Consider the following 15325-nt stretch of genomic DNA (forward strand, 5'->3'; position numbering starts at 1 on the left):
CTGTAAGCCATTCAGAGAGAAGGTCAGGCACCTCTGTAGGAAGGCTTCAAAGCGACGTCGATAGGCAAAGCCAGCTCTCCTGACCCTCAGATTTTCCATCAGGCCCAGGTACTTCACCTGGTGTCGGACCAGAACTTCATCAAACCTTCCTGCAGGGAGAGTTCGCATTTACTGGTGACAATAAAACACTCATGGCAAATCTTACGGCACCATAACTATACCATATACTGTATGTAGTATATATAAACTATACATTAGATTACATACGGTAAGTTCTCAAGAAGTGACTGAGGCCTTTTTTTTTACCTCAAATAAAGAAACAACCAGGCCTTCATTTATTTCATATTTATTATTAGAGACCTGCCTTTATTTCTAATTTTCTTTGTTTTACATGTGCTTTTTTATATTTTGGTGATAAACACTCTTGTTTTCTGATCCCCTATGTTCATTTGTTGTTGATGCAAAACACTTCCACAATCTCTTTCACATTAAAATGCCTCAGGGGCAGGGTCTGAAATTAACTTTTTTCACTGCCTGCCACTATGGCAGACAAGTATTTTTTTTGTGGTGTTTTGTTATTGTCATCTATAGTGGTTGTTTGCATAAAAACACACAATTCAAATGATTTCGATTACGTATTTAAAATAGGGTGTGTCCCCTCAGCTTTAGTAGCGCCATGCTGTTTAGTGCTTTTTTTTTCTCTCCGCCATGGCTCCGGTCCAAAACGAACTGAAACATGGTACTGCGTGCTTATGCGTCATTGTGCATGCGAAATTGTGGGGAAGCATCAGTACAGAGGAATCGATAGTCACGGAGGCATGAGATACCAAGAAATCTGACAACTAGGAACCGGTTCTCTATTCCAATTCTATAGCCGATTTTACCCGCCACTGCCAACAACTTACCCGCATTTGGCGGTTGGCGGGTGCTAATTTCAGACCCTGCTCAGGGGCGTAGTTTATTCCATTTCCCTGTGAGGCTTTTATTGTGAAATATCTGCAGGAATTGTTTAGTTTTATTAACAGCATTAACCCCTAAGAAAGAATCAATCAAAATGAATTAAACAGTGAGTGAGAACATTTCCATTAAAAGGAGAGTCCAGTGTCTCGTGACTTTGATTTTTATTTACCATGTAAGCCATGATAGCACAGTTAACATTATTAAAAAAACTGCTTTTATTTGAGAATAAAAAGTGTACCTGGCTGCTTGGCATCATTAGGTTTGATACAGCGCACGTAGGATGGCTCTTTAGACCTGAGGATCTCCATAAGTTTCGTCAGGCTGTTTTTAAACTGAGTGGCCGCCTAAGGGACAAATAAAAAGAAAACATGAGACTATGGGAAATTCTCTGTATATTTGTGTGTATGTATTTGGGTTTTTGAAAGAGATCATAGGTTTCTTTATTATCATTATATATAAACCACAGAATTACTTGGGGAAAAAAAAGATAGAGAGACAGAGAGTGTAATTTTCACCATCTCTGGGCGTTTCTGGTCAATCACTTCCTCTCTGCGGAAGCAACGACTCAGGATCTGGTTATCTGACTGGCACATGACCTAAGCACAGACCAAACCACACAACCACATGTCAACACGTCACGCCCCTCCTCTTCCTCTTCACTCAAGCCATGGCAAGAGACACAAGGGTTTTTAAAGGCTGCGGTAAGACTCTACCTTATCCATTTTCATTATTCTCACCTCTTTCAGGTTCCTGTTCAGCGAATCATTGTTCTTGTCCAGGAAACCTGAATGAGATAAACAATAACACCGCAGCTCGTCATTAAGGAATCGCCGGGTTGTGGGTCGTACTTTGAAATAAGTGTGGAATGAATGCATGAAGAAAATTAAGTGATAAATTACAGCTTACCATTGACATTGTAGTTTACCTCTCCAGCATAGTGCAGCAGCCTGAACTCCTCCCTGCTCATTACCCTGCGAGTTTTTCCATTTGCCAACTTGTGACTGAAAGACATACACACATACGGAAATGTTTAAACATACATAAGTCGGCTGATATAAGAAGCTGTGTCAAACAATATATCTAATATAAGACAATGTTTACGTGACAAAATGGGGATGGCCGCCCAGTGTGTCTTCCAACTTCTCTAAAAAGGAGACGTCGCCGGTCTCTCCAGGTCTTAGACACTCCTCATCCTGAAAAAATACAGTCACACTTTACACACTTTAAGTTTACCTATAGTGACAGAGGGTAAGACAACACCATCTACAAAGACAAACATATAAACTGGGAGTTTTCATGCGCACCAGAATGGAGATGATGCCTTTGTGCTTCTCCTCGATCAAGTCACAAATGATCTTGTTGTCGAAGTATTTCACCGTCTCCCACTGACATTAGAGGGCGGGAGAACAATGTTGTGTTAGCATGGAAATAGAAATGTTCATAAATATATCAAACTTATTTATTTTGAGTACCCAACCAACAATGGACTCACTGCAATTCCCTCTGTCTCATACTCCTCCTGCTCAGATTTCAGGGTGAGCTCAATAAACAGCTGCTGGAGCTTCTCATTGCAATAGTTGATGCAGAACTGCTCAAAACTGTAGGGAGAAATATAAGGGAACTTAGGCCAAATGGATGCTAGAGTTAGGTTCAAAAGCTAAGACGTGAGAAAAATGGAAATATATAACTCATACCTATTGTGCTGTAGGACCTCAAAGCCATAGATGTCTAGAAGCCCTATAACCGAGCAGCCCTTACCGCTGTGGTAGATTTCCTCCTGCATAACGTATAATGTAATCAATAGTAAAACACACCAACAGACCCACAACATGATGATGGAATTGCCACTGTTGTTTTTGAGTTACTGCACCTTCAGAGCCACTGACTGATTGATCTTCTCCACCAACCAAGTGAAGGTCCGACCATACACGGCCTTGGCTAAGGCATCACGGGCAGACACTGCCTGTTCAAAATTCAGTGGGCTGATCATCTGTAATGCAAGCACGGCACAAAATTATAAAATGACACGATATACACACCAAACACGTGAAAACACGAGAAACAAGGACACAAAGGCCGTCACCTCCTCTCCTTTGGCAGTGAGTTTCTTGTGAGTGAGTGCCTCCCCGAGGGCTGAACCATCGACACCCAGCAGCTGGAAAACAACAACACATCTGCTCTCAGCTATGCCTTTTCGCAAGTGTTTTAGCATATTTCAACATCCAATAATACCAGTGGGACTGTTCTGACCTTCGCGAGATTTGTTATCTGAGTCTCAGTGGTGATATAAGTTTCTCCTTCCTCCCCTTCCCCAAACTGAGTGTTTCCCAGATGGAGAACGCTGGCGATGATATTCAGCAATTTCTGAGGTCAGACACAGGAAAGTCAGTTAACAACAACCTCACAGATGTACTGTCTGTTTTTAAATGAATGTCTGGACAGTCACCAGAAGAACCAGAGAAATTGTACTTTATAATGAAAAAGTATTTTTCAAAATAACCCTTGTATTTACATGGTCACCACAAATGCTTGAGGGAGCAAGTTGATGTAAACAATGCAGGATTCAAAACTTTCAAAAAGCCTTTGCAAATGTTTTATGAAGTAAAAAAAAGCCTTAAGGATACAACAATGTTTTTGGGTGAAAAACAATCAATGTAAAAAATACAGATTTTCACTATTAAAACTGCACAGGGTCCTGTGGTATAAACTTGTAACAATACATTTGGATTCATGTAGAGTTGTCCAGAATGTGTTTATGATGATAAGACATATGATGTTTGGCCATCATGGTGGAAAATAATATTCCCAGTGTAATGCAAATTATAAGGACATTGCTGGTATTGGATCCATTCCTATGACTCTACCTTTTAAAGTGTTCTACTTTAATGTGGTAAACCAGAGAACATGAGTGAATGTCACGGCTGTGATTGCTGCTCACCTGCACTTCTTCCTCGGTGAAGCCAATAACAGACAGGGCCTTCATCACAACTTTCCAATTATTCTTGTCACTGACGGAGCTGAGTCTGGGACAGTTGCCCTGAGCAAGACAATTAAATATTACACCACAACTTACGGTACAATTGTATTGACCTCAGTTTGAAAACAAGTAAGTCATCAGACTTCTAAACCACACACACCTTGACCAGATAGTGGTAGTTCTGAGCGTTTCTTTCCAGGTCCAGTGCGGTAAGCAGGTCGTCGTCCCCTCCATCCAGAAGCTGATAGAAGATGTGGAAGTTCCTCTCACCGTGGTTCTGGTGCACCACACGTGATTTCTCCAGCAGGTAGTTCAGGATGTGACCGCCCACTGGTGCCCCCTAGGAGGAGTTACAGAAAATCAGTGACTGTTAAAAGCAGGTTTGAATGTTTGAGCTTCTATCAATGATATAACTAAACTAAACTAACTGCTGTTATCAGTACGGCGTAAGCAAATACTGTATGATGTCTATAAAGAGTGTGAAAGCAAAGGAGGGATTGTTTACCTTAAAGTCAAACTGGATATCCATGTATTTTCCAAAGCGGCTGGAGTTATCATTCCTAAGTGTTTTGGCGTTGCCAAAAGCCTGCGCAAAGCAAAAAAAGCCAGGAAATTAGAAGGAGGAAGTGTAATTAAGAGCAACAATAGAATAACAAAATCAAACAATCAGGAAAAAGCATTAGGAAGTATTTACAAATAACAAATGTGCAAAGGTCATTTAGATTTCTCAGATCAGACAGATAAAAGACCATATATTGTGTAAGACAACTAAGTCTAAATTCACTGTGCTTTTAACTGTGATAGTGTTACAGTTTAAATACCTCCAGAACAGGGTTAGACTGCAGCAGGCGGTCACCAAGGGTAGCCATGTGATCACTAGTGGGGCATGTGACGGCGTAGTACAGGAGGATCTTCTTGGACGCCTCTGTTTTACCTGCTCCACTCTCACCAGATATCAGAATGCACTGGTCCTTCCTCTCGGTCCGCATGGCCCGGTAAGTGTTGTCTGACAAGGCGTAGCTGAGGGGGAAAAAAACAGCTTCAACTACAGATCAACATAAGGTTGAAACATAAAGTCAAGCAAACACTTGTACACCTCAGTCAAATGAATGCAGATGAATACAGAGGTATAACTGTAAAGTCAGTTGTTTACATGCTTGTTATTATCAAATGTACTGTATTTGTAAACATACAAAATTTCCCTACAAATCTAAAAATCCATAAACCTGGTAAAACATTTTTTGTGATTAAATATTTTATTTCATGAACGATTTATAAATTATATGAGGCAAAATCAATATACCAAGTTTTTTATATATATATATATATATACTGTATATACAGTATATATATATATATATGTATATACAGTATATATATATATATTTTATTTTTTTTATGTTAATTATAGTAAGGTATGTATAGCTGAAACAATAAGCAGATTAATTAATCAGACCCCGCCTAAAGTTGCAGCCCTAAAGTTATGCACCATTATACAGTATATTTATTGAGCTATAGAAAGCCTGTGTGGAGGTTTCAGTATTAAAGCATATACAACACACACATACCCAAAATATTATTGAATGTCTCATGCATGCCTCAATAAATCCTGTTTGATCACAGTGAATCAATTTAGTATTATACGGTTCTCAGCATGCCATGTGATTTTGAGCTGGGCAGTTGACAGTGGAGGAGTTTGATAAATAAATGTCTGAGGACCATCAAGTGACTCACATGTGAGGCGATATCTCGTAGAAGCTGACCCCTCTGTAGCGCTCCATCTGCGGCTTGGAGTAAATCTCCAGCTCTTTGTAAGGGTTCACTGACACCAACACTGAGCCAATGTACGTCTACGGCAAAATATTAGAACACATTATAAATATGTTTCACCACGCCGACTGAAATGTTTTGCAACATGTGAAGAAAGTTGGCTTTATTACATAGATGAGGTTTTCCCCGAAGCGTCTCCGTAGGTTCTCTATGAAGGCTGCCTCACTGTTGTAGTTTTCCAGCAAGACAAAGTCCTGCACCCCGACCCTGTCCCGGGCGGTCAGGGCGCTCTCCATCACCAGGCGCACTCTTCCTTCAATATCCACCTCCTACAGGAAGAGAGAAAAGGGGCAACATTACATAGAGGTGCAGAAATGAAGCACACAGTTCAGCTGCAAGAGACAAGGTTTTTACAAATAACCTCAAATAGATGCAATTTCCCTCTGTCTACCACCAGGAGGCACAACAGGCCTAATCCCATTTCATCTGATGCATGATACATTCACCCAGTTATGAAATAATTAACATCTGGCGCTCAATATTACAATCATTGCCACATAATTATATTACAAGATAGAATCCATGTATGAAAAGAGACAAAAACATCTTCAAAATATCAGGGCAAATGTCTCAAGACTTACTGACCACATCTCCATAACAACACTGTAAAAACACAAAGTAAGAACAGCTCCACCAGGCCTTGCCAAGATTAAACAATGAAGACATTTAAGGAATCCAAAGGATAAACAGACAGGATAGACTCCTTTATTATGCGATAGGGAGATAGTGTATTATGATTTATGTACAGTACACACAGCTTTATATCGCCAGACGGAATTTAACCGATGCCACGAGGAAAGTGTGTGTACATGTCAACCCCACTGTGACAGCAAACAGTTGGCAGAGTGAAATTCTCAGATATGCCCTAAGGTAAGATATTACACACACCACGTGCAGACTCACATAGATGCAAAGAGATAAAACTGTCAGCAGTCAATACTTACTGATGATAAATATACAGATGCACAATTCAGTGTGTAATCAATGCACTACACCTCAGCCAAACCAGCTGCACTCTATCTCCAGTATCAAAGATACGTTTATGAGAGAAGCCCTGCTGTTTTTCTTTACACATTCATAAAAAACAAAACAAGCAGAAAGTGGAACAAAGGGGCTACACTTCCACAGGACTTCTGTTTTACTTGAATGCAAGGGCCTCTCAAGGGTCTCATTTGGCTGGTTAACGCCGGTAAAAGGTCATTATCTCTGACCGCTGGATGCAGGAAAATCCTTAAAAAAACAAGAGGACAACAGTGGAAGATAGCCAAGATGTGAGAGCAAAGGAAAGTCACTGGTCATTTCCACTGCAGCCCCTCCTCTCTGCTTCACCTTTGAGTATTGTTCTCCCACTCCTGCAGGTGGGCTTGGTTCCTACTGATAGTAATTACAGCTCGCAGTCAGATTTTCCAAAGGATACAATGAAGGAATGTCAGGGTCAGGTTCAGGGCAGGCGCTCAGAGGATGCCACTAAATGTTTCTATGTTGTGTGTCAGCAGCTGTGTATGCAGCACTTAGGATACTTGTTTTTGCATGTATGGTGAACAAGACATTTGCATTCATGACACCTGAGAGGCAAAAGTGGAATAACTAGTGCAGACCAAAAATTATCCTTACACAGCTTTAGGTGTGGGGGATGCCATGAAGGTGCTGTTGTATACTTCTAACTTATTTTAGTTTAACTTTTATCAGTGCATGTGGTTGCATCTTATTGCATATAATGCCACATAGCTCATAGTGGGCTTGCACATTATTATGAAACTTGGAAAACACCTCCATGTGTTCGGCATGCACGTCAACCTTTCACGGTAGATGATGCTGGCCAGCTCTATCTGGCTCTGAACTGTAACAGACTTCTTTGGCATGAATCTTTCATTCCATCTTCCTCAGATCTCGTACCTTTTATGTTCGTCTGTGATGCTATTAAGACGTACAGTAGTTGCTGTGCTGGTAGTGTCTGTGCAGAGTCCACCTTTCAAATGTCCGAGACATCCAAATTTGTGTAATAATCTTGTTGTGCTCACTTGGTTGTCTTTTTTTATATGACTCAAGAACACAGCAAACATTGTTTTCAACGTTCCATCTCTCAGCAGTCATGAGTTACATTTTTTTTTTACTTTTATCCCATTGGTTTTATCACCAAAACATGTGGAACAAATTCTATTTTAATGATGAGAAGCCTCATCCATAACATTTCTGCCTCTACTGCATGGGGTAGAGGAAATCTTAAAGGATGTGAAAATCCGTTTTTATGGAGACACTGTGGCTGAGATACCTTCAGGGCTACAGGTCTGGGGTGGAGATATAACCAGAATACAATGTAATCCTTGCAGCTTTGTTGTCAGTGAACTGACCTGGGGCTCGGTTGTTAGTTTTACAGCAGTGAGATCTAACTGGCAGGCTCACAGCACCGATTGAGTGCTTCATGGGGGGATTTGACTCTGAGTACCAGGGAGCTTCAGTGAAATCCGCAGGTTTGTAGGTGCAGTAGCAGTGACAACCAGTGAGGAGACTTAACCCAACAGTGGGACTTGGCTCCAGGCCCCATGACTAAGCTCCATTGGGCCGACTACATTCGGATTGTCTTCCTTATAAGGCATGCCCCACCACTCTGTCCCAGGGCGAGCTGCTCTGGTACTGCAGCTGGCTCCCAACCACTGATGTGCCAGTAATGGATATGGTGGAAAAATACCAAGTTTCTCCTGTTTGGGCTGCTTGGGTGAAAGCTTAAACAAAACCAAAATACACAGTGACTCATACAAGTGCAAAAAAAAGAAAAAATCTCTAAGTGACTCTTTGTTCTGTTTTGCTTCCCCCCTTCATGAGTGAGACAGTGAATTGGTGGATCGGATCTTGTGCTTCGCTGTGTAACCACAGATAATGCACACACACAAAATCCAGTCAGTGTCTGCAGCACTTAACATGAAAACACAACAAAGAGCATCATGGTAGTCAGGATCTTACCCTGCCTTGGTACCTCATCCTGTCCTGTTGTTGTTGGAATAAGGCTGAATTGGTGGGTCCCCCCAGGCTGGCGCTCCTCCTCCCGTGTCAGACAGACTCTTCAAGTGTAACTTCTCATCCACCTTTGCCCATGGGCGACACAATTCGGTAACTTTTCTTCTTCTCTCTCCTCCACGTCAGTTACTTTCTCACTTTCTCTCAGCTTTCGTCTATTTCTCTGCGTCTTTCCTCCTCTTCGTCTGGCTCCCCTGTGAGGACAAAGCATACGCACTCAGGCCAAAACACAAACAGCCCCTTCTTGTTTATACCTTCAATTCATCTTCCCTTTGACAGGTCGAGTAAATGTCCGCCTTTCTGTGAGTCCCTCTCCTTCCCTCTAAACTCTACTGCATGAAACAAGGGCAGGAACTCCACTCACACGTCACACCACTGGATTAAAAAAAAAAGTAAGCTGTTGGGAAGAGCCAGAAAGCTGAGAGGGTTTGGAAAAATTTGCTAAGAGCCCCAAACTACAAACATGTAATCACTGTGCAGCTATATAAAAAGGGGAAGAAAACAGAAATCCCATGATGAGATCTCAGTACATTCTTTCTTTCCTTCCCTCCCTGTTTAAGTTTGCTCCCTCCCTTTTCTCCCACAAGCTGAGACAGATTCACATGGGATGTGAGTTATGGAAGTGTTTCACCAGCAAGACCGCCTGTCTCCTCGTGGCTGTCTTCCACTGTTGATGAAATAACTTTCACCATCATCATAATATCCTTCTGCAGAGTCTGTTAGTAATATGATATTAGTCTGAGTTGTCATATTCCTCAATTTGTTGGTTTTCCAGACAACATTCATAATGAAACATAATAATAATTTTACATAAAATGTGCGTGGACCATTAGATTCCTCACTTCTTGCGTTCCCTCCCGCTCTAGGCATTTTTGGGGAGTGCAGTCAAGGCCACATCTCGTCTCTGTGAGAGAACAGCACCCTCCTCTGGTTTCCCTCCCCTTTGTGTTTGCCCTTACCCCATTTTCCCTCGCTCTGTCTCCACGCCTCTCTCTCTTTCCTTTGCCAGCATCATCAAATAACCAACGCTGAGGAATCTGAATAATGTTACCCAGATGGAGAGAGCCTCTCTGTCTTTTTTCAATCTCTGGTCGTCTCAATAGTTCTTAAAGCACGGAGGAAAAAATCTCCGTGCTGCTCCCTCCTCAGCACTCACTATATATGGAGTGTACACAACTAGTGGAGAATTAATACGACTGCGTTCATTAAACTATTTAGAAGATCTTGTGCCAATTGGTATAACTCAAAACCTGATTTTGGTGCTTTGCCTCTTTTACTATAAATGGTAAGCAGTCGTGCCAAATCTACCCAAGTCAAGTCAAGTCAAGTCAATTATATATCACAAATTTGCCTCAGGGGGCTTTCACCTTATGTTCCCTCACTTGAATTTTTCCCATGAGTGTACTCGATTACCTCATTGCATTCCTCCACAATTGTATGAGCTCTATTTGCACCAGCATCACCTCAAATAATCAGTCACTGCAAGTCAATTTTGTATAGAGCGCTAGAAAAATCAAAAGAAACTCCTACAATGAGACCATAGTTGATCATTTAGTTGGCGCAGAAAAGATGACTAGAGCAGAATGGTAGGTATTGTTGTGTTCCCCTATCAACGCCAAACAATGCTCTAAGGAAATATTCTGGACCAAGAGTTATGCGGTCGGTAAACTTCAGGATGCACTACTAAACATACAGTGACTGTATCAAAGGCTTCTGAAGTAAACATGAAAATTAATTTATGTTGAACAATTGAAATGCGAAAAGCAATGTTTCTGGAAATATGAGTACAGTATGTTGAATAGGAGTTCATGTTCACAGGAGCAACATGCGTCCTCACTTGTGAGCTCCACTTTCAGGCTAAGCTTCAGGCCCATACAGACCCTGGTTCACCTCAACTGGGTGTCATATGTCATAGGCTTTGCCTTTAGTCTGGACCCTCTCTTGGAAAAAATGTATCAAGGAAGATTTCCTCAGCATCTACTGCCTACAACAACTCAGCTCCTAGGGTCACATGCAGTGTTGGAAATGAACTTTTGTGTCCACCCGCTGTGGCTAGTGATCTACCAGCCACTCAATAGATTACCATTGTTTTTTTGGCTGGTGAGTAAAGCAAATCTAGCAGCCACTTGAATATCTTACCAGCATTTGGCTTGTGCTAATTTCCAACCCTGGTCACATGGACAAAAAAGCTCCTCCACCACTGTTCGGTGAAGATCACTAGAAGCGGTCTTAACATATTCAGAACACAGCAATTTAGACGTAGTCCCCATGACGTCACCCATTGATTTGTGGACTGCCGTTTTGAAGCCTCGAGTACAGCATTTTGGCCAGTATTTTGGTCAACGAGAAGTGACACGAGAGGGTGGAGCTAAGTACAACCGAACACTGATTAAGACATTTTTAGGCGACCAAAAAACTGAGGACACACTGTGAAAGGGTTTAAGTTCTACGACTAAAACACGGACAAATGGGACTATAATTTACTAAATGAACATCATGCTGTATTGAAGAAGAATTGAAACTAGTGATTGAGACCATACACTCATGTTTACAATGTTTACTGAGGTAATAAATCAAGTGCAACGTAGTGTTATTTTCTCATAGACTCCTATACAAAAGGACTTCTTTTTGCAACCAGAGGAGTCGCCCCCTGCTGGCTATTAGAAAGAATGCAAGTTTAAGGCACTTCTGCATTGGCTACACTTTTAAGACCTAGGAGTTGCCCACTGGTTATCATAAAATAAATAAATAATAAAACATAATTTTGAAATATACTCACATCCATTCACCTGATAGGTGTTATAGAAACCTTGGTTTCTGTTCAGAAATCCACAATTGGGCTTGTTTGAGTATTTCTTAAATCCTATTTACTCTTTCGGAGTCATCAGAAAAGTCAGAAGTTTTCTGAGGTCAAACCATGCCCAGACGCCTCAGACTGAATATACGGCAGATAGATTGCTGGCAGCATTTTTTGACTTACTTTTGAAGGGCATCCAAGACATAGCATATGTTACCACATGCATGTGGAAAACATGAGGGTACTCTGCTAACACATCTGGTTTGCCTACTCTGCACACATAGCAGCATCTGGCACAACCTCACTGCCAATGAAATCAGAAAGACACTAAAGTCAACCAGAAAGAAACTAAAGTTCCAAGGTATAGCGTGCATCTTCAGCACCTGAGCCTGTGATGTATCCTCCTGCCTTATTTCCAGCTAAGTTAAGTGTTCCTATCTTTGTTTAGCAGTTCCTGTAAGAAGGATTTCCTTCCTAGCTGTTTCCTGATGTTCAGGATCTTCCCTCATGACCATTTGTTTGAGCTCAGTTCTGATCTGAACTATACCTTTCTATTTTTTAGTGCCATCTGCTGCATGTGTACATCTAGCTGCTTTAAATGGTTTTCTTCCTCAATTGGTTTAAAATGCAGAGAACCTAATGTGTTATGCATGATAAACTGGAGTCTAACACTTGACAAAAGTGTAACTGCTATCAAAATATGGATGGTAGAATTGAGCTGATTTATTTAAACCAACTTTCTCTCAGGAGTACACCAACTTACTACCAACCTCAACTGTCACTACATCCAGTCCACTTCGAAAAAATCCAAAACACTGAAATAAATATTCTTTTTTTTTTTTTTTTACAGTGCAACTCTGAGACTGACTTCAATTTCAGATAATTACATTAAAAACTCAAAAACTAATTCTGAACATATGACATATAATGGAAAAAATCCAAGGAATCCTAGCATAACCCTCCATTCTCTTCTCATAAACTGACTGCATGTGTGTACAGTGTTTGAGTCTGAGGTGTAGTAATCGCTTTTCCTCATTTTGCATTTAAATTGCTAAGATTTTCCGATTCAATATAACAATGAATCTCGGAGGAATGATGACCTATTTGGGCGTGGTGGGAAATGGGTTTCTCTTCCCTTTCTTACAGTTTCTCTCTCTCTCCCTGTCTCTTACACATACACATACACATACACATAGACAACAGATATATAAACAAGATAGTGGGTATCAGATATAATCTGCAGCACATATCTCTAACTCATCTAAATCTCACTATGCTAAATTTTACATCAACAAATTTCTGCCTTTCTTCCTTCCTTCCTATCTCTGTCCTGTTATGTTGCATTATTTATGCTTCAGTGTAGAGCTATTATGAAGTCAACCAAAAGATGAAGAATAAATTGAATGGTTACCTAACCTTGCTCTCCTAACTGTTTGTCATGTCCTTGGAAGAGACGCTTTTTTCGTCACCTATCGTCCATCTGCGCTGAGCTCCCTCAGCACCCATCTGCTGTCCCTTTCACCCCGTCCTCACCTCTCATCCCCCGGATCCCTGTTACACCACAAGGCTACTAAATTGATCAAGGTGTAAAACAAAACCCCATGAATCCACAAGCAGTGAGCTTGAATTTCGAAACAAAAATACAAAAGGAGCAAATGTCTATTGAGGATGTAGTAGTCTTAAGTGTATTTTCTCTTTATAATAATAAACAGTCAACTTGACAATGAGGAAGAGGTTTCAGTTCAATAGTATAACTTCCCTTGCATGATCACTGGGACAATAACAAGCATGAGCTTATCACTAGATCAGCTCCTCTTGATGTTATGAATTATAGGAAGGCTTAGGGCTCTGCCTAGTGGTAGTAATATCAATTACACTCAACTGGCTCCTATGCCTCTACTTTTGTGAAAGGGATGGGATGGATTGCCATTACATTTGCTTCCCAGAAGATTAATCCTAATAAGTTTGATGACTGCTTGACTTTTCATTCGGTGCCACAAACTGATGAAAATTCCCATTGTCTTTTCTTAAAACAAATAACAGAGCTCCTACCTACACGCAGGATTTTCCCTGTGATAGTATTTTTACACTGTCACAAATAATTCAACTTTTATTTAAGCAAATATATCTTCTACCACCGCCCAGAACAAAAGCTTTAATAAATGTAACTGAAATGCAGTATAAGCATGACAAAAAAATTGTATGCATCTTGCACAGAATACACACAACATGCATACACACATACAAATATAATGTACATTCATATCTATAATATACCATAAACACATAGAAATATGCCTACCTGGTCTTCTTAGCAGAGTGGTGGTGGCCACAAGTTACACTAGACGCTCTCCCACTTGGAACTGCTGGATCCAGACGGATGAAATTACAACACAGCAAACGTATTTACAAGAAAATGCTTTTAGAAAGTAAAAACTGCGACCGCATTAAGCCTTCACTGCAAGGGGGATAGAACATTTCAGCAAATTATAGCCCATAAATCCGCTAGGAGGCGGCAACACTAAAGTTAATCATCAAAGTAATCAGATATGATGCTGATGACTGATTCCAGCCTCTGTTAAAGGTGGAGCAGCTGAATGCTAGTGGACCATATAGTGTACCACTGTACAGGCCAACTTATGACTATATTACACTATATTGCCTCTGTTAAAGGTGGAGCAGCTAAATGCTAGTGGACCATATAATGTATGAGTATATTAGACTATATTGCCTTCACTACATCTGGCTGTCTAGATGATTTGGAGTATAATTTCTATTGAAGTGATGAAACTCAAGGCAGTCTTATTTCCCTCCAACTGTTTGTCTGTACACTTAGTAGTGAGTTTATAAAGACTTTATCAGTTTATGTTTTTCATATGATATTATGTGATTACCACCTTACAAAATGTTCTTGTGATTTATGCATTTTCATTATTAAAAATTAAAGATTGCCATTGCTAACCTAACGTTACAGGACTAAACTAGTGTTACAGTAACCTTATGTAACTTAGTTAACGTTAAGGAAACTAGATAGATCTAATATTTGTTGTCTACAGTTAATGCTCACTATAGAGTTGTTCTAAGGCCTAGCTTACCAGTTAGTCTCTTTGGTCTAAAACTAGTGTTACCCATGATTGAATGAATGAACGACACTTTTCATTAACCTAGCTAAATTGGCCAATGAAGCTACCCTAACTGTTGAACGTTAGGTTACTGGTATGCTAACTAACGTTTCTGTAATGCTGCTTAACCCATGTAAGCTAACTCAGTTAGCTAATGCTAGCTGCTAATTATCAGAGCAAAGTTTAAATGTCATCTTTTAACAATTAAATGAAGTTAGTCTTTTGTATTTAGTTACCGTAGAGTAACATTAGCTAGTATTAAGATAAACCCACCTACTAGCTTGTAGTGTTAATTAATGTTACTGCAAAATAGCCTGTAAAATTCACATTACCTACGTATTCCTTATATAACTTGGATATTAAGGTTGGTTTAATTCCATGAAAACAAAGTTTGTGTAAACGTTAGCCCTGAAACTTTGCTTTAACGTTACTTATTTTCTATGTGTGAACGTTTCAGTAATAAATGGGTGCTCTCTGCCCAGTATGGAGCATAAAGTGTGTTTTTAAATATGCACTGAATGCTGAGAAATGGATTACTTTGGAGTAACGAGCCCCGCATAGTATAGGCAGTATAGTAGTGAGCTAGCAGTATAGTAGTGAGCTACTGTAGCAGTATAGTAGTGA

General features: G+C 40.4%; 1 protein-coding gene and 1 long non-coding RNA gene across 4 annotated transcripts in view; one reads left to right on the plus strand and one right to left on the minus strand.

Moving 5' to 3' along the window:
• LOC119475695 overlaps positions 1 to 9148 on the plus strand; it is a 25706-nt gene extending 16558 nt beyond the window's left edge. The window contains exon 4 of the long non-coding RNA XR_005203848.1: positions 9134 to 9148. This is a non-coding gene — a long non-coding RNA (uncharacterized LOC119475695). The remainder of the gene's footprint in view (positions 1 to 9133) is intronic.
• Positions 1 to 13897, minus strand: part of myo1ca (myosin Ic, paralog a) — an 18541-nt gene extending 4644 nt beyond the window's left edge. Inside the window, exons 1-20 of one of the 3 annotated variants that reach the window (XM_037748624.1) lie at positions 13882 to 13897; positions 8729 to 8976; positions 5878 to 6036; positions 5672 to 5787; positions 4759 to 4957; positions 4443 to 4523; positions 4098 to 4277; positions 3899 to 3997; positions 3211 to 3324; positions 3044 to 3115; positions 2831 to 2950; positions 2655 to 2737; positions 2453 to 2558; positions 2265 to 2345; positions 2062 to 2153; positions 1867 to 1961; positions 1698 to 1744; positions 1476 to 1556; positions 1199 to 1304; positions 32 to 149 (exon numbers count right to left, since the gene is read on the minus strand). In XM_037748624.1, the coding sequence (XP_037604552.1) occupies positions 32 to 149; positions 1199 to 1304; positions 1476 to 1556; positions 1698 to 1744; positions 1867 to 1961; positions 2062 to 2153; positions 2265 to 2345; positions 2453 to 2558; positions 2655 to 2737; positions 2831 to 2950; positions 3044 to 3115; positions 3211 to 3324; positions 3899 to 3997; positions 4098 to 4277; positions 4443 to 4523; positions 4759 to 4957; positions 5672 to 5787; positions 5878 to 6036; positions 8729 to 8746 (1967 nt within the window). In that variant the 5' untranslated portion in view covers positions 8747 to 8976; positions 13882 to 13897. Of the gene's footprint in view, positions 1 to 31; positions 150 to 1198; positions 1305 to 1475; positions 1557 to 1697; positions 1745 to 1866; positions 1962 to 2061; positions 2154 to 2264; positions 2346 to 2452; positions 2559 to 2654; positions 2738 to 2830; positions 2951 to 3043; positions 3116 to 3210; positions 3325 to 3898; positions 3998 to 4097; positions 4278 to 4442; positions 4524 to 4758; positions 4958 to 5671; positions 5788 to 5877; positions 6037 to 8728; positions 9302 to 13881 lie in introns of those variants that run through there. The other 2 variants (XM_037748623.1, XM_037748622.1) reach the window with 2 other exon arrangements.
• Positions 13898 to 15325: the final 1428 nt, after the last annotated feature.

The sequence above is a fragment of the Sebastes umbrosus genome, chromosome 17 (assembly GCF_015220745.1).
Source record: "Sebastes umbrosus isolate fSebUmb1 chromosome 17, fSebUmb1.pri, whole genome shotgun sequence".
Taxonomy (NCBI): Eukaryota; Metazoa; Chordata; class Actinopteri; order Perciformes; family Sebastidae; genus Sebastes; species Sebastes umbrosus.